General features: G+C 38.8%; 1 protein-coding gene across 1 annotated transcript in view; it reads right to left on the reverse strand.

Moving 5' to 3' along the window:
- Nucleotides 1-24,995, reverse strand: part of LGR5 (leucine rich repeat containing G protein-coupled receptor 5) — a 91,860-nt gene that overhangs the window by 26,614 nt on the left and 40,251 nt on the right. The window contains exons 3-4 of the mRNA XM_086471744.1: nucleotides 12,271-12,342; nucleotides 10,581-10,652 (exon numbers count right to left, since the gene is read on the reverse strand). Coding sequence (XP_086327870.1) covers nucleotides 10,581-10,652; nucleotides 12,271-12,342 — 144 coding nt within the window. The remainder of the gene's footprint in view (nucleotides 1-10,580; nucleotides 10,653-12,270; nucleotides 12,343-24,995) is intronic.

A 24,995-nucleotide genomic window follows, 5' to 3' on the forward strand; every position in this document is an offset into this window, starting at 1 on the left:
GTGGCAGGCATACTAATCTCTTTATTTAAAGCTGCTTCCTCATTTGCAGTCATGTAAAATGTCAGGTCCATTCTATCTCCTGCTCCATGCTGCTCCTACCTACTGCATGAGAACAAATAATGACTGCTAAGGCTCCGTGCCAGGCTGGCAAATAACTGAGACAAGGTCAGTTGGAACAAATTTATAAAGTTCAGTGTCAAAGCCCTTGTACAATTAAATTTTCAATATAATAACTGACATGGCAGGCAGCAGAGACAGAGCTTCCAAAATAACTCAAGGGTCTGTCAACAAATGGGTGAGGCTGGAAATGTTTAGAAATACTCATGCTGTACCTCCCCCATTCCCCAGGCAACAACCATGCTATGCCTGTGTTTTCAAATAAGGTATAATTTGAATGAGTAGACGAGGTTTCTTTGTGTTCAGTCAGAAGTAAATTTCTTCCCTGGGTGATGCTGGTATGTAAACTAAGAAGTTACAGTTGCCTTAGTTTGACAGTTACACTGATTAAAGAATGGAGGCTTTATTCAAACTAAATGTGTTACTGTATTACAGTTAACATCTTGTTCAATATGAAGCCTGCCTGTGCAGCTCTGACATCCCTGTTGACTCCACAGGAGTTACTCACAGGATGCCTGGCTGCGTGGCACAGCCAACAGTTGTCTGTATGTGACCCTGTCACTAAAATGGCAATATTTCTGCTGTCGTCAGTGAGACTAGGATTTTTATCTTAGCAATATTTGGTAGCAAATTAAGGAACTTATTTCTTTTATAGCTGAAGTTTCCAAATGTAAACCCACTAATGGCTAGGTAAACAAAATACATGATATAGAAAGAAAAACAGGACTGCTGTAATATAAATGAAGTTCTAGGTAGTTGAATTATTGTTTAAATAAAGCTTGGAAGAAATCAAGAAGATACAATGATCTGTGCTGCAGGTCCTCTAACTGGATTACATATCTTTCAAGTGCTCATAAGAAGTACTGCCTCAAGTGCTCTTTTGTTATCTAATCTTTTTACAATTTCCAAGTACCGTTTTCCCTCTTGCAGATATTAAAAGGTTTCAGCAGTGGTTATGTTTCCCATCATACTGTAGGTAATGCACACTGATGTATAAAGCATTGGTCAAAATTGCTGTTTTCAGCCAATCGTTTTACATGTGTTGATCGAAGTTTTGGCACTTCCAGAAACAAACCCATTAACTCCCAAACATGACCCTACTTATAACTGAAAATATAGATAACATGTGGTGAGTTTGAAAGCTGCTATTGTATTCCAGAGAGAGCCAATTTAGGGAAACAGAAACGCTTGATCTCTTCTGATAGGCAGCATGTAAATAAAGCAGCCAGTATGAAATTCACCATGAGCTCACTTAAAACGTCCGAACCTTTCAAAGCAAATGCTTGAGCTATGTGGACTGTATCCCACTGGTGTTTCCTGTCACATACTGTGAATGCTAAAACCATGTGCATAAATTATGAGAAGATATTATTCATATAGAATTGTAAACAAGAGTCATTTATTGGTACTTTAAAAAGGGTGAAGGTAGATGTTTGGAAAAGATTTGATTTGCGTTTTTTGATCAATTCAGTATGACTGGATACTTAGTTTTACACCACTGCTAGGTTTCTAAGGGAATATATTTTTTTTTCCTTTCTCTGAGTCCTCTCTCAAAAGCAAGCCCAGCTAGAGCCTGGATGTACTTTGCAGTCAAGAAATTCCTTAATGCCTTGTTGAAGTGTCTTGCTCATTCATTCAGGGTTAAATCAAATGCTAGATATGGGATCAGGAAGGGGATTTCTCCCAGGCCATTCCCCCTTCTGAAATAACAGCTAGTACATGGATTGCCTCTTCTTGCAATGGATGAGGGCCTGAATACAATGAAGCACCTGGAGAAGAGGACAGTCACAAAGACAGATAAAGAACTCAAGGACAAAATGGTTCTTCTGATATTTAAGTTTAAAATAGGGGAGTTAAAACCAAATGAAAAGGGACTATACGTAACAGACAGGGGAGGCAGAGAAGTGCGAGCACACAAGGACAGATTTGGGGCATGGTGGATTAAAGAAGGGGTGCATTCCTCTCTCTCCGACCACCTTCCTCCCCTCCTGACCTGTCTCTGTTACGCAGGGAGCCACAGCCAAGCCTCGCCACAAGGTATGGGGCAATGATGGACAGGGCCTGTCTGGGGAGGGTATAATGGGCAGGAGGGGGTCACCTGCAGCTCCACTATCTTTGCTTGCACGTGGTGACATGGACCCTCTCAAGGGTTAGTTCACAAGAGTTTGATTAAAGCCTCATTTAAGTAATGGCAAGTGACATCGAAACTGGCTCTGAAAAGCGGATGTAATGAAAATACAGCCATCTATTGGGAGCCATGTGTTTCAAACATGGGGAAAATGCTAGGACTATTGTAAAAGCTTAATTGCAACACATCAGTACAGTAGTTTCCACAGCTCACTTTCAGCTCTGCCCTTGTATGGGCTTCTACAGGACTGATACAAAGCACCCTGTGTGGCAACAGCAAGCCGAAAAAAGAAAAGTCGTAAGTCACACTTTAGGAGCATTCACTTCTGTCCCACTGCTCAGTTTTACATGAGCAGGTCTCTGCAGCTCTGGGAGTTTCAATCCTTAGTGTTTCTCTTCATATCCAAACATGCCAAGTTAGGTGGGAGTGTTGATCTGCATGAGGGTAGGGAGGCTCTACAGAGGGACTTGGACGGGCTGGATCGATGGGCCGAGGCCAACGCTATGAGGTTTAACAAGGCCAAGTGCTGGGTCCTGCACTTGGGTCACAAGCACCCCATGCAGCGCTACAGGCTTGGGGATGAGTGGCTGGAAAGCTGCGTGGCGGAAAAGGACCTGGGGGTGCTGGTCGACAGCCGGCTGAACATGAGCCGGCAGTGTGCCCAGGTGGCCAAGAAGGCCGACAGCATCCTGGCCTGTATGAGGAATAGTGTGGCCAGCAGGAGTAAGGAGGTGATCATCCCCCTGTACTTGGCATTGGTGAGGCCGCACCTTGAATCCTGTGTTCAGTTTTGGGCACTTCAATACAAGAAAGACATCGAGGTGCTGGAGAGAGTGCAGAGAAGGGCAACAAAGCTGGTGAAGGGCCTAGAGAATAAGTCTTATGAAGAGCGGCTGAGGGAACTGGGACTGTTTAGTGTTAAGAAAAGGAGGCTGAGGGGAGACCGTGTTGCTCTCTACAACTACCTGAGAGGGCATTGTAGAGAGGTAGGTGCTGGTTTCCTCTCAGAGATGATTAACGATAGAACAAGAGGGAAGGGACTCAAGCTGCACCATGGCGGCTTTAGGCTAGATATTAGGAAAAATCTTTTCACAGAAAGGGTTGTCAGACATTGGAATAGGCTGCCCAGGGAGGTGGTTGAGTCACCATCCCTTAATGTGTTTAAAGGTTGTTTAGATGTGGTGCTCGGAGATATGGTTTAGGGGTGTACTTGGTAGAGTAGGGTTGATGGTTGGACTTGATGATCTCAAAGGTCTTTTCCAATCTGAATGATTCTGTGATTCAATGCTGCTGAGGTGCTTTGGTAAACCTACATTCCAGGCAGTGGGCCAGGATGCTAGCACATTGCATAAAGCACAAACAGCCACCTGCAATGCTATGTTTGTACAAACATTGGCTCTGATACTGGGTACCCTCAATCCCCACACATGGGAAAAAGCGGGGGCCAGCAGAAGTTGTTGGGTTATCCCAGGAATCTGGCTGCAGACTCCGATCAGGTGTCCACAGCTAGACCGGCACATGTGGCGTGGCTGGGAACACTGCAGCCAGCTGGCTTGGAGTGACCTGTGTTATGCTAGTGACCTCTCCTAGCCTCTCAGGCGAGGTGGCTGTATGCAAAGCACCTTAGTGGGGACAGTCCCAGGGGTATGTGAACTGCCAGATGTCCCCTGGGAACAGTTCAGACAAATGTCAGTTGGCACAGGTCAAAAGTGGACCAAGGACCCTGTTAACAGTGCAGCAGGACAGACGGTCATGGCCAGTGCCTGGGAGCACTCCGAAATACTGTTTGCTTTGCTAGGCTGGCTGTAGCCACAGTCTGTCACTGTATGGTGCCCAGGAGGATCTCGGAAATCTAGTGTGAGCCCCTGTACTGCTAACCACTCCAACAGTGGTTTCTTGTCCTCCTCCCATGTGGTGTACATCCTGATGGGCTTCAGCCATGCAGGATGATTTTTGACTAGCAGTTCTGAGGTTGAGAAATTTGTCTGTCCCTTACAAATGTGATAAAAAATCCCTCTTTTGAGATTATTCAGAAGACAGAAAAAGAGTCAGATGCCTAGTAGCTTCTACGTGATGAAAGAAAACATTGCCCAGTGGCCTGGAATTGCTCATCTAGTTCAGCCTATTTGCACCCCACTTTGAAAGCAACTGGCCCTACAGCTGGTTGAGTTACGAATTGCATCCAAAAAAATAGTAGCACATGCATTTTAGGGAACCTTGCACCTCTGTCTTCCTCCCAGCTGCTCATCAAGCTAGAAAAGTGTCTGAGAGGGGTGGTCTGATGTTGTACGAGTGCTCCAGTTTCAGCCACTCTTCTGTTACCTAGTGTGCCCCAGGGCTCTAGCAGCTCAGATGGTTAAGTTGTGCAATAAACTCACTGCAACAGTGAGTTTTGAGACATCTTTGCCATGTGTACAGACACCTGCATGGTACACACAACCTGGATTTAAACTGTAGGAAATTCCTCCTCAGGGAATTTGTGGGTACCTGTCAAGGATAATGCCTTCTCTAGGCTTCATTGTCATGGGGTGTAACATGGAAAACCACAACTAAAGCTCCTGTCTTTTTATGAAAACAGTTCTCTTGGGAGAATGTGACTTCATAAAAGTTGTTTTGTCTTTTAACTAAAAATCAGGGTTATTAACACAAGCATCAAAATGGAAAAGAATTGTTTAAAGTTAACATTTCTGAAAAAAAGGCTTTTTAATTGTAAGCCTGAACTGGAAGCAGAAATCTGTGCCCTCAAAATCTTCAGCTCTTTGTTCAGATTAAGAATGGAAACTTCTCTTGAAATGTCAAATATTTGGAGGAGTAGGGAGAAAATGAAAAATCCACTTGCTGACCTGTTCCAGCCAGGAAATTATTAAGAACATCCAAGATGATTTCTAGATAACCTTTTATGTAAACCTTGGTGTCACCATCAGGTGCTCCACGAATACTGCAATATCTTAAAAACAAAATTTAAGTGATTTACAAATTCTGTTAGGAAATGTAAAACAAATTTCATTGTTACTATTTTCTTACTACTTGTGAAGTCAAATTAACTTCCTTCACTAAACTGCAACTTTGCATGTTATCAAGGGAGAAAAGATGGTTTATTTTTTCCCTCTATCAACTGTTTCCAGCGCTTTGGAAGACAGGCTATGTTGTATTCTGCCCTATTTTCTACTAATAGTAGAAATACTTACTTAAAGTAAAAATCCTCTTAAATTTTACAGGAATGAAAGCAGGTGATACAGTAAACAATGCTTGCTTTTAATGTCCTTCATGACTAGTCTGGCATAGGCAGTGACAGAGCACGCAATCTGTTCTTGATTTTGACTATTTCTGTGTCTGATGATGCCGCAGTAAAAGCTGCTTACTAACAATGATGTCTAAACAAGAAAATAAACAGGGAGTGAATTTTCATCTGTTGTATTCACTGCAAAGGGTTGTATTGCAATAAACCAAATAAAGGAATAGTAGAAGCTTTGCTTTTCCATCAGCAATGCCAGTTATGCATTCCTCCTTTATTTAGCCACATTCGCAAATGGAGTTCTGCGACTTATCGGTTACTAGTAATATAAAATCTGTGTTAACACATTCAGGAAAAAAATAAATTAAAAAAAATTATTGATATGTCATTGCCTGTTTTACCAATCCCTTCTTGTTCAAAAATAATTAAATTACATGCAAATTCTGGTACATAAGGGATGTCATTAGAAATTATAAGGCAATTACACTAGAGGAAAAAAGCTACCTATTTAAACAAATACATACACTAAATGAAAAAAGTTGGACAGAAATAAGCTGAAAATAAGCTGTTAATTAATAACGAAATTTGAAAAACAAATAAATATACATATGTAGAAGGTTTTTGGACTATACAGGTATATTCAAAATCATTAAAAGGCTTCTTGATTTAAAAGCAGAATGGAGATTTGATGTTGTGAGAAACACAAAATCCAGAGACCATCTGCTTACAGTCAGTTCTAAAGAAATACATCTGCTCAACGTGAGTAACAGGGAAGACAGCATTCAAGTGACACTTCAAACCCTGCTGCCAAGATCGAAGTTGTGACACATCAGTGTTTGTGTGTTCATCCCTTTCAATCATGGTACCTGCGAACATATTTTCCTGGTTTTGGCTTAACAGAAATAAATGCCATTTGCATTGTTAGGACTAATAATCCAGATAATTTGTATTCACACTAGATTTCATAGGAAAATCATAAAAAGTTGAAGACATCATTCTGCTGAACTTGGAGATCATAATCACATCTCAAAATCAACACGTTCTGCTAACTTCCTTAAATCCTCCTGCCACAAAGGGAACTGGAGTCCTGCGCAATCATTGTCCAAGCTCTGGTAGCTGAACTCATTTATTAATTAAAGTAGCACATCACTGTTGTTGAGTACTGAACTACAAAGACTTTTATAAAATTGGAGAAGATTTTAATATTGTTTAATCTTATTTTTTGCTTCAGTGAAGAAAAATCCATATTGTTGATTGTTTAATGCAACACTATAAAGGCTTTCTTGTATATTTTTGCTGTTGAAGATGAAATTCACAAACCTTAGGGGTTTTTGGTTAATTTTTTTGTGCCGAGTTTTAATTTTATAATATTTATTGAATAATGTCTCCTGTCTGAAGAAGACCAATCTATTCTAGAGGTAGGTCAAGCCTTAAGAAATTTACGAATATTTATCACCCAAACTTGTCACACCATTCTGCATGTCAGCAATAGCACAACTTGGACAAGAAAGTGGAAGAAATTGTTGCTCGTTCCTGCAGTACATCAGTTCTTGTTCTGTGTGCCACAGGCCATTTAACATCAATTAATGTACCAATCAATATTGATACCTATACTGTAATTTTTGAGCCTGGAAGTAGATAATAAGGAGAGCGTATCATCCAGAAATACCTTTTTGTGCAAAAATTTGTGATGCATTCGCATGACAAGTGAACATTGAAAACTTGTGTGTGCATATATTTACCCATATATCATGCATGTACACACACACACAGAGTTATGCATGTATACTGACATAAAAATGATTTTAATATAATCCTCTTCACATTGGTTAAGGTAGCAAGGCAGTTAGCCTTAGCTGCCCCTCTACATGACTGCCTTTCTTAAGTAAAACCACAAAAGGCAGAGATTTGAGTCCTGTTACCAGTTTTCATTTTTTTTCATCTGTACTAACCTAAAGCAAAGGGTTAATGAGGCTTTCAGAAATCATGCCACCTGCATAGTTAAACATAACAAATACAAGAAGTTGCTATCTTATAGGAATTGCCTTTGTGAAGGCTTTTAACCTCTTAATTACACTCTTGAAAAGACTCCTGCTATTTCAAAGGTTTGAAGAAATAATTCCTATTGTAAATCAGAAACCAATGCAAGAACCACCTTGTGAACAGAAAATTCCTACACTATATGAAACAAGAAATTGAATCTGTGCACACCTTTATCTGACAGGCACAACCCCATTTAAGCAAACAAAAGAAGAATAGTTTTCTTTTCCTCAAAGAGGTCTCTTTTGCTGGTGATCGTCTTTCAGGTGATAGTAGCTTTTCTGTACAAGCCTGTATCTTTCCATCTTGGGTCTGCTACACAGATGTCTAAAGGTTTCCACTGACCACTCCTATTCTCCCTCTGTTTTAATTCTGTCACAAAATATCAGTCCTTTACATAGACTGCGCAAACTTTGTTTGGTTTACTTCTTCAACTTCTTCATCCAAGGAAAAAAATACTTGCAACAAAGCCTGAGTGAGACTGTCATTTTGTTTAGAAACTGTGCTGAAAATTCTACAGCCTCTTTCAGAGCAACAAAGGAACCCTTGTTTGCTTGGCTTATCGTGTTTTGGTCCAGAATGTATATAGAGTGATGTGATCTCAGCAAGATTTTTTCTGTTTGCTTAGCAGAAAGAAAATCTAATATAGTCACTAGACCAGCATTTTCTCATGACTTTTTCAAAGATCAAAGGAAAGAACTGAAACCTCAAAAGTGTATGGCTGAGATATTTCAGTCTGTGTCTGGTCAATAAAGAAAAAAGGTACTGACCAAATAACAATTATAAAATAATTAATTCTTAGGGCTCCTTCACCTTTAGAAACCTTAATGAATGCTTCATATATTAAGGAGGTAAATGTTGTTCAAGATGGACATAAGAACCTGGGAGCTAATACAATATAATGTATCTCTGTGTAGTGGTAAGTCATACACAGATGACACAACTCTGCTGAAAACCAATTCATTCCATTAATTTCATTCTTCAGATTTTGGCTGAATTGAATGTATGCAAAAGGTCTTAGCCTTCTCATGGAACTTCTTTATACACAAAAAAAGAAGAGCATGTTCAACACAGCACATTTCTCAACCAATACATCTTAACTCTAACCAGACTGGACAGCTTGATACAGATGCTCACTCTATCCTTGTCACCGTTAGACTTTTACCAGTGGCGCTGGTGATCAGTGCACACTGTAGCAACATTTTTTGTGATAGTTATATGAACTTCCAGATTGACTTCCACATTTGGATCTTGGAATGTTTTAGGAAAAGAATTTTATTTCAAAGTAATTCTGTGAAAATATAAAGTGGTCAGCTAAAGCACAAAGAGTCAGTTGACATTTTCCTCTGTCCAAACAACAATGCTGCACATTCAAAACTAGTAGATCCTTTTGAAAATCTAGTAATTTTTTTTTTCTATCAAGTGACAATGGAATTCTGTGGATAATTCAGAAACATACTCCATTTACTGAGTCCTGCATTGAGACAGCAAGAGTGGCCTTGTGGTTGCAAAATGTGAACTGCAAGTGCAGCAGAAGGAACTCATGACACTCAGTTGACTGAACAAGAACACAGCAGGTGAATTTCGGTATAGATAGGTGTCGAGTGAGACACTTAAGAAAAAGGCAATTCAAACTTTACATGACAAACTCTAGAGTAGCTACTAACATGCTAGAAAGAGGTCCCACAGTTGCAATAACTATGAAAAAAACAGCTCAGTGCTCAGTAAAGTTTTAAAAATGAAGCAAAACAAAGTTTGGGGAGTTGGTAGGAAAGCAAACAAAAAAGCATCCATAATTTCACTCTATAAATCCATGGTGTGCAAGCGTGTTATGCAGGTCTGATCCCTCCATAACTCGTCTCAAATCAAACATATGTGAACCAAAAAAAAGGTTCAGTGACAAGGATGACCAGAGGAAGGGAATAGCTCCCACATGAGAGACAAGCCCAACAGCCTACAGCTGAAAAACATGACTAATGGATATAGAACAGAGGTCTATAAAATCTGGCGTACATCAATAAGGAACTGCTTTCCAATATGGAAAGTTTCCACTTTCTCCTGATGCTCCAAGAAATGTAGTGGGAAGTTCCAAGTAAGTAATAGGAGGTACTTCACCATGCTACACAGGGCTAGCCAATCAGCAGATGGGCTGCCACAATAAAATCATGAGTGTTACATTGGCTCAAAAAGCAATTGTACAAACTCATAAAAGAAAATTCTTTAAGAGCTATTAAATTCAAAGAAGCCACAATAGGCTCAGTGAGTCCCTGAGAGCAAACCTCCAGCAGCTGGGACAGTTTACCAGAGGAGTTATTACTATATTCTTTGCTGGACCTTCTAGTTTTCCTTTGGCATCTGCTGTTGAAGACTGGATATTGGGCTAGGTCAGCTTTTAGCACAACCTGGTACAACCACCCTTATGTTATGGGGCAGAAGCACATCAAAATAATTTCATTCATACCACAAAGCAGCCAATCCTCACTCCTGGTCTAGCAATTCTGGCAGGAGTTCTGTTAAAACTGAAGCTCGTGGACTGAGTCAGCACAGCACAGTCAAGAACTATAAATATGGAGACCTGCCTGAAGCACAGAATATAATTAAGCATCCTCTAGTACACTTTGTTTCATGAGTTAATCGTGTTTTCCATACTGCTTAAAAAGAAAAAAATTACACCAAATGAAAAAAAACAAGGGAGTCATTTGGGATTCTTTATTTTCCCCAGTAAAGAATATGAGCAAGAAACCATGGGAAAGACCAGTGCTCAAGGGACCATATTCTTCTTGACAGACAGAAAGCATTGCAGGGCAAGGAGTGTCTTCTCAGACGGTGAACTAGTTTGTAACACTGCAAAGAAGCTGCCAGTGTCATGAAATTACTGGAATGAAATCAGTCACTTTTGATGTTTAATTGAGAGAACAATTCTCTTGAAAAGCGGCTCAAAGAGAGGTAAAAGAAAAAGTTGATTCAGCACATTATGAAGTGACATTAGCACGTAATTAATAGGTAATCATGTATTATTGTCCATGCAAGGTTACAAGTTGATTTATCAAGTGTACTCACAGAGACTGCAGGCTGCGCAAGTTCTGGAGTGCTTCAGTGGGAACCTGGCGTAGTTGGTTATTCTGCAGCATCCTACATTTGAGTAGCACAAAAACCAGAGACAGCACAGTAAAGATAAGTTCTTTCTAATGTAAATTTTCTCCCAAGCTTACCTCCTTTGTACTTGTTCTACTTCAAGACTACAAACAAAGGAAAGCCACACAAATACTCTGTTCCCCTATCCCTGTCAAATGCCAGTTCTCATCAAAGCAAACAATACCTGTAGCATATTAGCTTTGTTAACAGCTACGCATCAGCTTTGAGCAGGATTTTCGAAGCAGCTGAGGAAGTTGAAAGAATAAATTTGATTTGCTTTCAGCAGGGCTTGAGCTCCTAATTGCCTCCAGTGATTCTGAAACTGTCATCTTCATGTACTGATTTAGTTTTCCTTCTGAACTGCTTCAGTTTCTTATTTTGATAAAGCTGTAAAGGATTGACTCTTGAAATCCTTATGCAGGAAAATGCTAATATGGCAAACAGAACTTTTAATTGTATGAGGACTTTATGATTTCATTGGAATAAAATTTTATCTCTGTAAAAACAGCTGAATTTTTCCCAATGAAATCAATTTTCTCAAATGGAAGGTTGCTAGCAATGACCTGACAAATCTCTTTTCTGAAATATCACATCATTTAGCTTGCAAAGATTGAAAAATCACTTTTCATTCCAAAAGAATCTTTCCTCCTTTTGAATACAGCTTCATTCACGCTACCTAATATCCTTGTTTGGACCAACTTCTACATATATAAAAGGATTCTATGTGGGTAAACCCAAAGTAGTACATGCTGCCTTCAAAATGAGGCATACTAGATGGGACATTGTAAATGAAATAATTTTTGGCAGGCCTGAATCTCCTTAGGCCAACAAGAGCTACAGCTGGCCAACTTGAGAGTAGATGGAGTGGGAAGCTCTTCATACTTCTTTCCCACTTATGCATTTTTTCAGTAGAGCTTTGTATACTCTTACAGTAGCATCTGGCTTGGCTTGATGCTGCCTAGGAGGTTGGTGTTCTTGCTAATAATACAGTTTCTGTGAACTTTACATAGGCAAAGATTCCCTTTAGTATAAATATTGTGAGATGTGGCCTGCTAATAATTTCAGTAACTATATGTACTCTCTTATCACTTCAAATAATAAAGGGTTTTGTCAATTTTTTAGCAATTTATCTTATAGTAATTACATGGCAAAGAACAAGATACGAAATACGAACTGCATTTTAAATTACATGGTGTTCTACAATACTGGCTTTTCCCCTGGCTCTCAAGCAAAGGAAAATGCAATTTACCCCCTGTTTTGTGTGATCATGGAAAGTTCACTAAGATTTTTAGTCTTGAAATCAGAACTTTTGAGACAATTAAAGAAACTACGAACGGAATCAATTTTTACCTTTGATATTGTACAGAGACATCTACTTGATGAGCAACTTGGTTTTAGAATGCCATTAATGTTTTCCAACCTTTGTGTTTAGGATATTTTATATATGAAAACCCAAAGATTTAATGATGTTCAGATGTATCTTCACTTCAATTGAATTGTTCAAAATGAGCTGATCAAAATATGTAATTTTCTTGATCAAAACTTCACTGGTTAATTAGTTCCCTGGAGCATTTAGGAAATCAGAAATATATCAAACAACACACAGTTTACTTACAGCACTTTAAGACTGAAAAGGCCAGCAAATGCTCCCTTAGGAATGTATGTCAAGCCATTTCCTGCAAGACGTCTGCAAAGTTTGAAAAAGGGAAAGAAAAAGAGTGAATACTTTTTCTCTTCATGTGGAATTAATTTGGTTGTTAAAAAGTGCAACACAGCTATGTTTGAGCGACTGATGCCAGAGGCAGCAGTTTAAAAGCCTTGTTTTGTCATTAATATACTTTTAAAAGCTAAAAAAAAGAGAAGCCCTTAACTGTACAGTTGATTTACTGACAGCTGGACTGCAGAGACAAAATGCAATTTCCCTGCAAATCGAGCTTATGGTTTAGAACGCACTTCGAATCCCTCATATTCTTTCTAAGGATGATAGCAATCTCAGCAAGTAAAATACAGATATACTGACAACTAGCATCATTGGATTTATAGCATGCACTTCTGGAACTGTGCATGTATGTCGTCTGTGAACATTTAAGTCACTTGCACTAATATCAAAACATACCCACATAGTAATGACTACAGTTAATTATAAAATAACTACACATAAGCCTGCTGTACTGATGGAATCATAGTTTTCCCTGTGAGCAGATGTGTAAAAGGTTGGCATAAAGTGTATTTGCTAAAATTCGTAAGGCTTTTTTCCCTACTTCTATTGCATCTTCCTTCTCAGAATGCCTGACAGTATTTTACAGGCCTAGGTAAGTACAACAAATACCTCTGTTAAAGGTGTTACTCTAACAAAAAAAGACTGCATTCTTTAAGGTTTGTGCCTAGGAAAAAGATCATGTTAATTTATGTGAAATAATGGCATTTCCCTGTTCCCCCTCACTGCAACTCCAGAGCATGTTGCATTTAGCCTCCTAACATCTCAGTTCAGCACAAATATGCTGTGACGCCTGCATCCTAGCTGGAAACCTGACTGGTAGGGGTCAGATTCCCAGTCAATTTACTTTGTGTCACTAAAGCCATAGTGTCTGCTCTTAGCTGGCAATGAATGCGGGTTGATATGATGTAACCCCCTTCTATTTGCAGACCAAATTAAGCCAAGCGGAATTGGTATTTCCCATCAGCTAAGATATTGCACACCAAAACTGCAGTTACCATAGACCAGCCGATGTGATAACAGAGCTGACATTTCATTTGGCCTCTGGCCCCTTAGCAAAGACCACAGGACTAGATCCAGAAAAATGCCTTAGGCAGGAACCCACAGCACTGAAATAGGCACCAGAGTTGCCAATACTGTTCACAGAAAAGGCCAGGTGCTCATGTTTGCAGTCCCACAGATCCAACACTGACTGGCCCTTAAACGTTGTCTTCCTTTGGAGTTTAGCTGCCCCAAGCTAACTACAGGGTCCTGAGCACACCTTCTCTTTAGACACCTCTTTGATGCAGAAAATAAAAATTGGGCCATAAGGAAAGAAAATATGATTCTAGATCCCAGCTCCAAAGGCTTTTCAGGTATTTTCAGTGTGTGGAAAAGGCTCTTCCCTGTACACACACACTTGCTGAGCAATGTGACCGGTAACTCCCAGCAAGCAGCTCTTCCTCTCTCTGTTCAATGAATTTAATTGTGCTCAGAGCTGCTGAGCTTGTCTCTTCCTTTGGAATACCCTGGAATCTGATCTTCAGACATCTGAGAATTGTCCACGTGCACCTGAATTCCTGCAGGCAGCTGAGTGAACCAAACCTGGCTCACTTTTGCTCCCAGGTGAGGCACTCACAGGCTGAGATCTTTTTTTTTTTTTTTTTTTTTTTTTTTTTTTCCCCAGATGTGTGAAGGGCTTCTCCAGCTTCAGCTTTCACTCTGAATGAAAACAGCAATGACTTTTGGATTGTTGCTGGATCTAGCAGGCGTGTGTTAGGTTAGGCACACTAGACTGGGTCTCTGAAAGTAAATGCCATTTGTGGATCACTGATAGTACTGGCTCAGGACCTATCTAATGCTCATCTCCGTTTACGACACGATTTTTTTGGAAAGACTAAGGACTGGTTCACCCCCACAGCACCCTTTTGCTCTGTCTTTTTAATGACATGACTGGACACTAGTCTGAACATGAGCCTGGCATGAACCAGAAAGTGAGGCGTCTGCAAAACTTTACTGAAAAAAAAAGTAGGTACTACCAAGATTTTCACTTACAGCTGTAAGTTACTGCTTGGAGTGTCATATGGAAAGCTTGATAAAGAGCAGAGAACTAAATCCACATGTCTAAAGACTCAAGTTGGTGCTCTTTCAGGCCACCATCCCTTTCTTAGGAGCGGCTGTGTTGCCATGCAAACTGCCAAACACAGTAAATGTCTGTCTGTTTGAACTGCAATGCTCTTCATAAAATGGGCTAGCTGAGAAAATCAGACCTGTTTAAGAGCTCCTGAAGAAAGGCTCTGGCAATTACCAGGTATGCTCCTCCCTGTTGCAAATGCAGGATTACAACAATTTAATTGGGATACTATGCAGCTTTAAAGTTTTGTTTCCATGTGTAACACTCGCTTTTCCCAGCTTCAGAGCATCATCATGGCGTTCTGTGGTAAGCCTTAATGTTTGGCATTTTTTAAAAATGGACTGTCATAATTTGAAGACATTTTAATGGTACCTGTAATATGTATCTAATATATTTACAAAGAAATACTTAAGAACAGAGACACACCTATACAGGCATATGCTACATGTCTTACTGACATTCAGGATGGTTTTAGTGAGACTGTACTGCATTGGTCTGTATTTGACCTAGTCTCCGATGGCTAAAAGTTTTATGTGTAACTTTTTCCCGTTTCCTTTTGTGGCCAGGTTTTCTGTCAAACCATCTTCAGAAGATTTGCCAGATCAAACTGTTGACATTCTGACTGTAAGGTCCATTTGGATCATTCGGCCACCCACATTATACCACCCTAAGAGCCTGACCCCTCTGCATGGCCCCAGCTCCAACACCTTTTAGAGGAATATATGAAACTGGCAGTTAGTTGTAAATGGGGGATGCTGAGCCATGTTCCTGAGCTGTTCTGAGTGATAGCTACCCGCACTGTTAAACTGAGATGTAATTTTTTCCCCTTTTTTCTCTCGTTTAATTTCAGATTCCAACCCTTACATTCTGCTTCTTTTCCTTTTAGATCACAACTTCTCCATCATTAAATATGTCTTGTACAAACACTTTAGGCTGATGAAACCACATGTTAATCTTCTTTTTGGTAGACACAGCTTCTGCATTTACTCCTTATGAGTTTTTCAAACCTCAGGTTGTTCTTGAAGTTCTGCTTTGAATATTTTTCATTTTGGAAATAGCTCTCACTAATTTTGCAGACAGTAATTAATACTATCTTACATGATACTCCTCTGCTTTTGCAGCAGGAGGTCACGCTCATCATGCATAGCCCTGCATATTTCAGTAGAGGGCTACATCACATGTATCACAAAGAGCCAAAATACAGGTATGTCCTTGTAGCTCTCCCAGTGAGCAAACTGACAATGTCTGAAAAGGCAGACATCTGGCAATAATTATTTGCTATGTAACGATGTTGTCTGACCTTCAGTTACCATATGAAACGCTTTCTCATGATGCCCTTTTCATGATTTTCTGCGGAACTGACTTCAGGCAAACCACCTATCTATTGCCAAGACACTCCACGAGACGACTTCTGAACACTGGCACAACAGTAGCATCTTCCCAGCCCTTTGAAATTCCCAGGCATTGTGGTATTTCATAAAAATCAGAAAAAAATATTCATTGTGATCATTGTCAAATTCTGTCAGTGTTCTTGGGTGAAAGTTAGCACACCAGTTCTTTAAGGCATGCTGCAAAGCTCATTGAGTTTGGCTTATCTGTTCCTGATCATTTTTAATGCCTTCCTTGCAGGTTTTTCCTGCTGTGTTTCTATTCTCAGTCTTGGCATAGGACAAAATTAATCCCCTTGTTGACACTAGAATACCTGTCAAGTATCTATCAGGGTTTACCCTTCTCCAGGGATTTTGTTTTCCATTACCCTAAATTATCTGAGGGAAGCTGCCCAGTATTTTACTGAACTTTGTATGGACTTCAGGCAGTGATTTTAGTTTGGATGGGTAAATATCACTTTCCCTGGACAGATGAGTCTGTGTCTATAGTTCAGCATTTAGTTAATGATTTCTGAGAGCAGGAATGAACTAGTTTGTTTATAGTGCTTACATAGACATATGCCTGGCTTCTATTGTTTGAATGACTTAGAATCTCAATTTTTAAAAGTTATTTCTTCTATTTCCACCATTTCTGACATTATTTTAGAAATATCTCATTAAGTACCTTCAGGCTCAAATGTATCACACTCTTCAACGAAAAACTACTCAAAAGTACACAGCATTGCCAATTTTGGATCATATTTTTTGAGCTATATTATTTTAGAACTAGATTTTACTTATGCTAGTTCATATAATCTTGCAAATTAATGGAGGCTGGAAAAGTTTATGGGGAAGTGTTACCACATGCTTTCCTCAGCACCTGCTACTTGCCACTGTTGGAGTCAAGATACTAGGATACTTTTGGCTTAAGCACAGGCTAAGTTTTTATACTACCACATGTTTCTTTCTAAAAGACATAAAATAAATGAGCTTAGAGAAAAGCATGTTGCCTCCATCCTTTCAAACGGCAGCAATTTATAAAGTATCTTTCAACACAGTTCTGCCCAGCTGGCAATCTCTGCTCACTGTTGGAGAAGCTGCAGTGCTGCAGGTCAGGTCAGATCTAAGAAAAGGTGTGTCTGGGCTCTCCTTTGAGTGTTCCCCATCTGTTTACCCCTTTGGTGTATTCTGACCTCTCCTGCAGTGGTCATAGTTCTGAGAAATGGTGGTCACCAAGTCAGGAGAACATTCCCAAAGACAGCACAACTAATGAGACATTCACAAAAAGCTCTGAAAATTATCAGAAACTTTTTTGTTTTCCTTCGATTGTTGCTCATGTCTGAAAAGAAAAACTTCATTCCTCAAAGAAACAAATAAACATGAAGTTGTGACTGAGCACGGTCAACTATCGCCTTCATGTTTCTAGTACAATAATTCTTCTTCACCAACTCAAACCTGCTTTGTGCGTGGATGTTTTCTGCATCTCCTCATTACCTGCTGGGATGGAAGGTGAATTTGAAACACTAAAACGTCTTTTCTCTACAGCTAACAAACTGTGGCATTTCATAAAGAATGCACCTCTCCACTAATGGTGGAAAGAAGCTGCGGCAAATCTAACCCAGCTCCTCCTCACTGTCTGCAGCAGACAGTGACAGTATGATATGGGTAGTGGCTGCTTTTCTTCTTTGCCTGAGTAAGATCCAGCCCAGCATATGCTGAACAAGCACCTGTAAACTGTATTTCAAAATCTAGTAGTATCAAACCTATAGGAAGGATATGAAAGGAAGATAATAGTCTCCTTGGGAAAACGCATACGTTTACATTAATTAATATTCATACCATGTTCTAACAGGATTAGCACACTGGAATTTTCTGGAACAAGTTACTGATCAAATCTTGCAAGGTGCTGAAATGTAGGAGAATAGATGGCACTCTGGATTTTGGCGTGGCTCAACATACAACAGGAATAAGCAGCGAGAAAGCAGTCGAGCTCCACTATTAAGAAGTGAAAATCCAGTGAAATCTGTTGTAATTCTATTTCAGAACAGATACAGTTAAGTAGAACTCCATTACACTCAGATTTATGATAAATATATTGGACTCATTATTATGCCAGTAAACCATAATACCAATACCGGATTGACTCAGTGTTTCTAGACGTGCCAGTGCATGCTCTTTAATACAGATTAGCTTATGGATCATTGCATTACTTGTGCTGCACTATATTTAATCAGTCTACATGTGCTGCAATATCCTATACAGAACATAATTGTGAGTTCAATACGAAATCATCCTTCAACTGTGCAAAGATAATCGAGGGATTTCCACAAAAAGAATTCCGTGAACTACTACCTCGCCTTGATGTCCCTTTGACACTGCATTTTACTTCTTTCACTAACTGGTTTGCCAGGGTTTTTTTTAAGCAATGAAAGCAAAGACTGCACATGCTAAGAGAATGCTATCATGAATTTGGTGGATTTTATATATATATATATATATATGTATATATTTATATATGTATGTTTAAAGATGAGTAGATTAATATTAACAATGTCATGATTCAGTCAGTCTTATATTTGCCTGTTTTCTTAGAAAACAGCTACATTATATACTACAATGAACAATTACTTCAGACAAAAAATTGAAAAGGAATTATATAGAAGAATCTTTGCTTTTGTGAATAGAAATTGAAAGTACAGAAGGCCCGAGACAGTGAAAAACCCCAACAGTTGGGACAGTTCTGCTGCTATGGGGTACTAACCTTCCTGAATTTGGTGCCAAAACACTAGTATGCCATGTAGAACATTCCATTAAAATTCAAGTAATCATGGATATTGTCTTTTACACTTTGGGTATAGGTAAGAGATTCTCTTTTGTAATTTGAAACTTCTTCTTAAAAGCCTGATCCGCCTCTCCAACTGCCATAATCGTTCTGAAAAACTGATAAAGATCCGTGGTGAAATCTTAGTCTCATTGATGTCTGTGGAAAAACTTGTGCTGACACAAGTAGAAATAGGACTCTCATTTGCATCCTACCTCAACATCATATCTGCCAGTAATTTACTCTTCTCTGAGGAGTTGTACCAATAGCAATAGCGCCAATCCTAAAACTATTCTCTCCAATTCTAATAAAGGAAATGGCTGTTTGTGAAGGAACAATGTGGAAGTGTCACAGGAAAACATAAATTTCCAAATCTTTTTCTAAAACAACTTGTTCTGGGTATAAAAAATTGTCTCTGTTCATGGAAGAATTACCGATCTTTAATCTTCTGCTTCAATTTTCTTTCCTGTCAAAATTAATCAAAGATACACAAGCACACAACTACACATATGTTTAATCCAACTATATATAAATATATAGCCAATATATAATTTATATGTTTCTATGGCCATGATTTTCTTTAGCTTACATATACATCTATAAAAGGTAACACGAAATGTTCTTGCTTCTTACATCAAGAAAAATTTGACAATATGGATACTCATCAAGCACTTATCCAAAGCCAAATAAAATTTTGAGATAAGAGTTTAATTTGATATTTATTAGTGATTATTCTTGGGCCAATGAAATAGAAATGTATGAATTAATGGGTGACTAATTACTGTGTTAATTATTAGTTAATTAATTAATGATATCAACATATATATTTCAAAATGTTTTTGAGGAACTGCTTCATTAGACTAGGAATTTAAATGTTACTCTATTTTAATTATCTTTTTATATTTCAATCTGTCATGTTAATTAAATCTGTAATCATTACAGCAATATAAAAAGAAATGTGGGTCAAACGATGTATTAAAAAATGTGATGCTCAGAAAGATCAAAGAAAATGTAAACATATTCTCCTTTCTTTAAAAAAGGGGAGGGGAGTGTGCAAGTCATAATTGTGCTGTATATTATATTTATTGCTACTTACAGTTGAGTTAGAAATTCAAATATAACACAGTCTGCTCTTGCTTTAGGGCCTAATTGCCTTTTAAAATGCATGTGCCAAATTCTCATAGGGTGTAAACTGGAATTACTCCAACTGACCTCAAGCAGTTGAAATGAAATCAGTGTGTATTTGATCTTGAGCTGGCTTTGATAAAACAGATCATAGATTTTTGTCAGTTAAGTATATGGTCTAAAACGGACTATTTCTTTCTCCATTTATAAAAGGCAGAGACTCTTTCTGCACCTGGCATGAGGGTGATCCAATAACTGCTAAAGACAACTGATCTCTCCTCTTGTGAAGCTGTCCACGGCCAGGGCTGAGAACAAGCTGTTTTGCTCTCCATGCTGCAGAAGGCAGCACCCGTCTACAGGGCTCCAACAGGCAGCCAGGTATCTGCCTTCTGATTGCAGCAAGGCCAACTGTCGGGAGGTACTCCAGCATCAGCCAGGAAATCCCACACTGATTCCCAGCAGTGGGTCCCAAAGATACCACCAGTAAGAGACGTAACTTTACTTCTGTGTTTGAAGAATGCTGTCACCAAATCACTACTCCCAGAAAAATCTTAAATTCATTAAACACTTTCTCAGTGTTTACATGTTACAGCAAGATGGAGCAACAAATGGTGGGACCACACACACCACATTCCCTAGGCCTGGTCTTCCAAGTGTCATTTGCACTTCTGATGCTGGTTTTTGTTTTAACCCAGTAGCGTCAGTATCACCAGAAAGGGTAAGAACTAATAATAATCATTAATAACAACAACTGGCTGAAGTGTACTGCAGTACAACACACCATGATCAAACTATTAATAATGAAAAATGCATTAGCTGTTTTGTCATTCCTGTGTGACAGGCAAAGGACACAAATTGTGCAGATCTGAGTTTTGAGGTTACTAGCATTTTCTGAGTGGTACAATGAAGCAACACTAAAGAATTACTGGAGAAATTACTGCTACTCCTGCTTGGAAATTCAAAAACCAATTTAGAGAGAAGAAGTTTGTTTTACTGTGCTTGTGAACCTGTTAGATATAAATGTGATATTGGCTGAATTCATTACCCATAATCCTAAGCAAGTGTAAGTTTGAACAGTGTAGGTATCAGAAGTGTTTACTGCGCTGAAATCAAGCAGTCTACAAATAGGCTGAATTTCCACTGACAAAAAAAGGAAATTTTTTCTGCGTACTTGCTACGGCAGTACACACAGAATGTGCAAGAATTAAATTAAAATCCTGCCTCAGGATCTACAGATATATAGCACGTTTAATAAAGCATCATTTCACCTTAGTTTAATTAAGTATAATTTCATTATCTGTATTGATCGCAAAACACAAAAAGCTCTTCCTATGATTTTTTTTGATAGTCTAAACTAGTTCCTAACAGCTATTGCTGGATAACAAATCACAAGTTCCATAAAGCATTTACAAGCTATAAGCCAAAAATAAACTTCAACACATGCTCAGTAAGAGCAGTGCAGCAGCACTGACAAGGTTTCTTGGGTATTGGCCTAGAACATTTATTGTTTCTGCTTGCATGCATATCTTACTCTTTTCACTTCACTTTTATCTACTTCCTCCCCCCATCTTCTCCCCTTCTGCCCCTTTACATCACAGATGCACAGCAGTCCTAGAGTCAAGGTTGCTCCGTGCAATTTGCACTAACATTTCCAGAATAACTGTCCGTCAGCACAAGCTATTCAACAAGCAATGCAAGCAGCTCTGATTTAGTAAGTCATTTGCTCTATTGTTTCTCTTTTTTTTTTGTTCCTCATCTTGTCATTCTTGATAAGACAGCAAAAAGGGTAGTTTGGAGGGTGCCAGGCTGACACATCCACATGGGAGAGTTCTTTGTTGTTACTCGCTTTGCTGGCATCAAAGGGACAGCAACAAAGGCAGTGACAGCTCCAGAATATCAGGGCCTTTGTTTCGTGAATGTAAAGGTTACAAGTTGTTATCTCATACTGTAGGAATCTTCTGCATTTGGGTTTGTTCCTTTCTATTAAATCAAACTAACTGTGTATGCAACAACTAGGGGAGAAACCACTGTAATTGCTCCTAACTGATTAACTAGATAAACAGCTTTTCACTGTTTTTACCAATGTATGGTTAATTGCAAGATGACCAGTGCACTTCCCTCTGTTAGGCATTTGAGTGCCTCCCTGGCTGTATTAAAGCAAAGCTGGGGAGCCACAGGCCTGAGTTACCAACAAAGTCAGTCTCATGGCAATAGGATTTACAATGTGCCATGGGCCACTTGCCTGGCTGGTGACAGGTACCGCTCACTGACAAACACCATGTATCAAACACAGTGGCATAGTCCGAACAGACCGTCTCTACATGTATGCATGTACAAAGTGAAGAAACCAAATTCACAATCTACCTGAGGAAATTGAACTCACAACTCATGTGTTAGACTGTGCACAGCTCTGAAATTACCTATGGGATTGTAAGTCATTTAGAAGTGAAAGTTCTTGAAACTTTAGCTGACAGAGGAAGCACAAGCCCATTGCCACCAGGAACAGCTCCACTAAAACTCACTGTGCAAGAACTGTAACTCTGATATTTAAGTGGCATCGGAAGGAAGCATGTGTGGACAGTGTGAGACCACTAAATGATACTCTATTTTTACTTCTGTTGTGCATGTCAGTTGCAGGTATTTTTACTTTTTTGCCCTGGAGGCTTTTAAATCTATGTAGATTAATCTTTAGGAAAGATTTTAGTCCCGTCCAAAGGCTGTTGAAGTAAATTATAAGATTCCCCCACTTTCTCCAAAAAGTTTTGGACCATGGCTGCAGCACTTTCATGTTTTCTACTAGTCTACATAATAGTAAAAATTACAGAACCAGTTTTCAGTGCAGGCCACAATGTGCCTCCACCAGCACAAAAATAAAGACTGTACAAGACCCCAGGAGCTAATGCTCTCAGTTTTCAAAGACATAAATGACCAGAGAGCTCAGTCACACTGCTCAAAGTCAGTGGGGAAAAGAACACCTAATTCCCATTAACAGCTTTGAAAACCTCTTTGTAGGAAGAAAGAGCAAAGAGAGAGAGAAGTAAAGGGAAAACAATAAATAAGAACAGATGGTCATGGATTGTGCCTGGTAATTTAGGACTTCATTTTCACGTATACAGTGGCCTCTTGACCACTTCTGTGGTGTAAAGGGATTTCCACTCAAATCACAGTGAGATTCACATAATACGTCTGTTTTGTATTGTATCTGTACTTCTGCACTTCAGTATTGTAGTAAAACGCACTTTTAAAGGCACCTCTGCTGACCAACTGCTGTAATAATACCGTGATCAATCTGAAAGACTTTGTACATATATTTAATTCCCTTCAGGGTTATTTTAAGAAATAACACAGGTATCAGTAAACTTTCTTGCACCTGCATGTAGGTTGTAATTAATTTAAGGTGGTTTTGTTGCTTGATTTTGTGAAATGGAAGTTATTTGGAACTGTCTTACTCTGTAGGTAAATTAATTGTAATAAAACAGTCCTTTGTTGCTGTTTTACTAAAACACCTATTTCAAGTTGCTAAAAAATAGCAATGTACTAAAAATCACTTGGAGTTTTGCTTATCTGTGGAATGTTCCCCTGTTTAAAATCAAAATAAAAGCCTTATATATGTGCATGTGTGGGTGTGTGTGCATATATTTATGCATATGCATATGTATTTATGTGTGGAGATATATCTAGTTGGAGATATTTGCAGTTAGGTCTGATTCAAATAGTTTTAAATTATTACTGGCTTTCTTCCTCACTCTTCATTGACACATTAATTTATAAAATAAAACAGTTTCAGGCACTGCTTTGAAGTGTTACTAATCACAAAATGATATGTCTACACTCAGATGTAGTTGCCTCTTAACCTCTTAAAGAGTCCCAGCCTAGGTAATTCTTGACACTATTTTAAAAACACTTCTTTTCATGCATTATTCTAACTTACTGCTCTATTAATATGGACATTCTACCCACATTGTAGAATGACATACGTCTAGAAACACTCCACATGAGACTGAGTCTTGGACTCAGTCATACTGATAAATATCTGCAGTTATTTTGAATTTATAATGAAGAATTTGACTTAATGGTGTTGTACAAGTTCATGCAGAGCAACTTACTGATAATCAAGCAGCCGAAGCATATTTCTTTCTTGGTGGGAGTTCCATCATACACACTTTAAGAGAAAATTAGCCCACCATTTTCACAAATAAAAGATCTTGGTCAAAACTAAACTTTTTAGGAGCTAGAACAGTTCAGTTTTTAAAGTATCATGTTTTCCAAAATTATTAGTAACGCACCTGAAAAATACAGCACAGTTTCAATACATTGTACTTCAGTGACTCTTTAATTAAGGATAAATACCAGGCATGATCATCAGGATTGCAAGAATGTTGCTTGCAGAGGTGTCTAACCTTGGCTGGAAGAGCAGATCAGATTCAGCCTAGAAGGTCAGAACTGGCTGAACAGACCTGGCTTATACATCCTTGCTTTGGAGTCAAAACAATTGGTTTAACCATCTTAATAAAGCCTCCGTTCTTTTGGGGTAATGACTTATCAGGGTTGCCAAACCATGCATTTAGGACACAAGATCTAAGCCAAAACTCAGTGGATCAATTGTTAGCTTTTATCAGATTTTCGAACCAGACTTCTAATAAAGGGATTACTAACACTTTTTTCAACACTAAAAAAACCTAAAAAAGCATTTTAAGCTCCTGCTATTGTTGTATTTCAGACATTTCTAAGATGCATTTTAATTTCATGGAAACATTGTTTTGGTATAAAGATCTCATAAGATCTTATTTTTACAGTGTCTGCACTATGGGCCAAGTTATATTTTGCAACAGTCCCCTTTCACTAAGCCACATAAACAAAACACAGAATTCCCAGGTAAGCTGGGAATAAAAATCACGTGGCAATGCCTGGATGGGCAAAATAATTTTTGTATGTACAATCACTGCTCAGAAATGAACACAGGGGAGCACGGGAACTACAATGGCTGTTACACCCCACTTTCAAAATTGAATATCCAGTTCCCTTTCCATTGTCTATACTTTTTGCTATGTAATACTAGAATGAATTGTATTACATGCCTCTGAACACCAAAGAATCTCTCAGCACAGTGGGTTTGAATCTGCATTAAGAAGAGGTAATCAGTTGCCTCACCTCTTCAAAGGCTTCAGTTTTCTATGCTTATTTGAAAAGCGAATAC

Source organism: Leptosomus discolor, chromosome 1 (assembly GCF_034619465.1).
Source record: "Leptosomus discolor isolate bLepDis1 chromosome 1, bLepDis1.hap2, whole genome shotgun sequence".
In the NCBI taxonomy this organism is placed as follows: domain Eukaryota; kingdom Metazoa; phylum Chordata; class Aves; order Leptosomiformes; family Leptosomidae; genus Leptosomus; species Leptosomus discolor.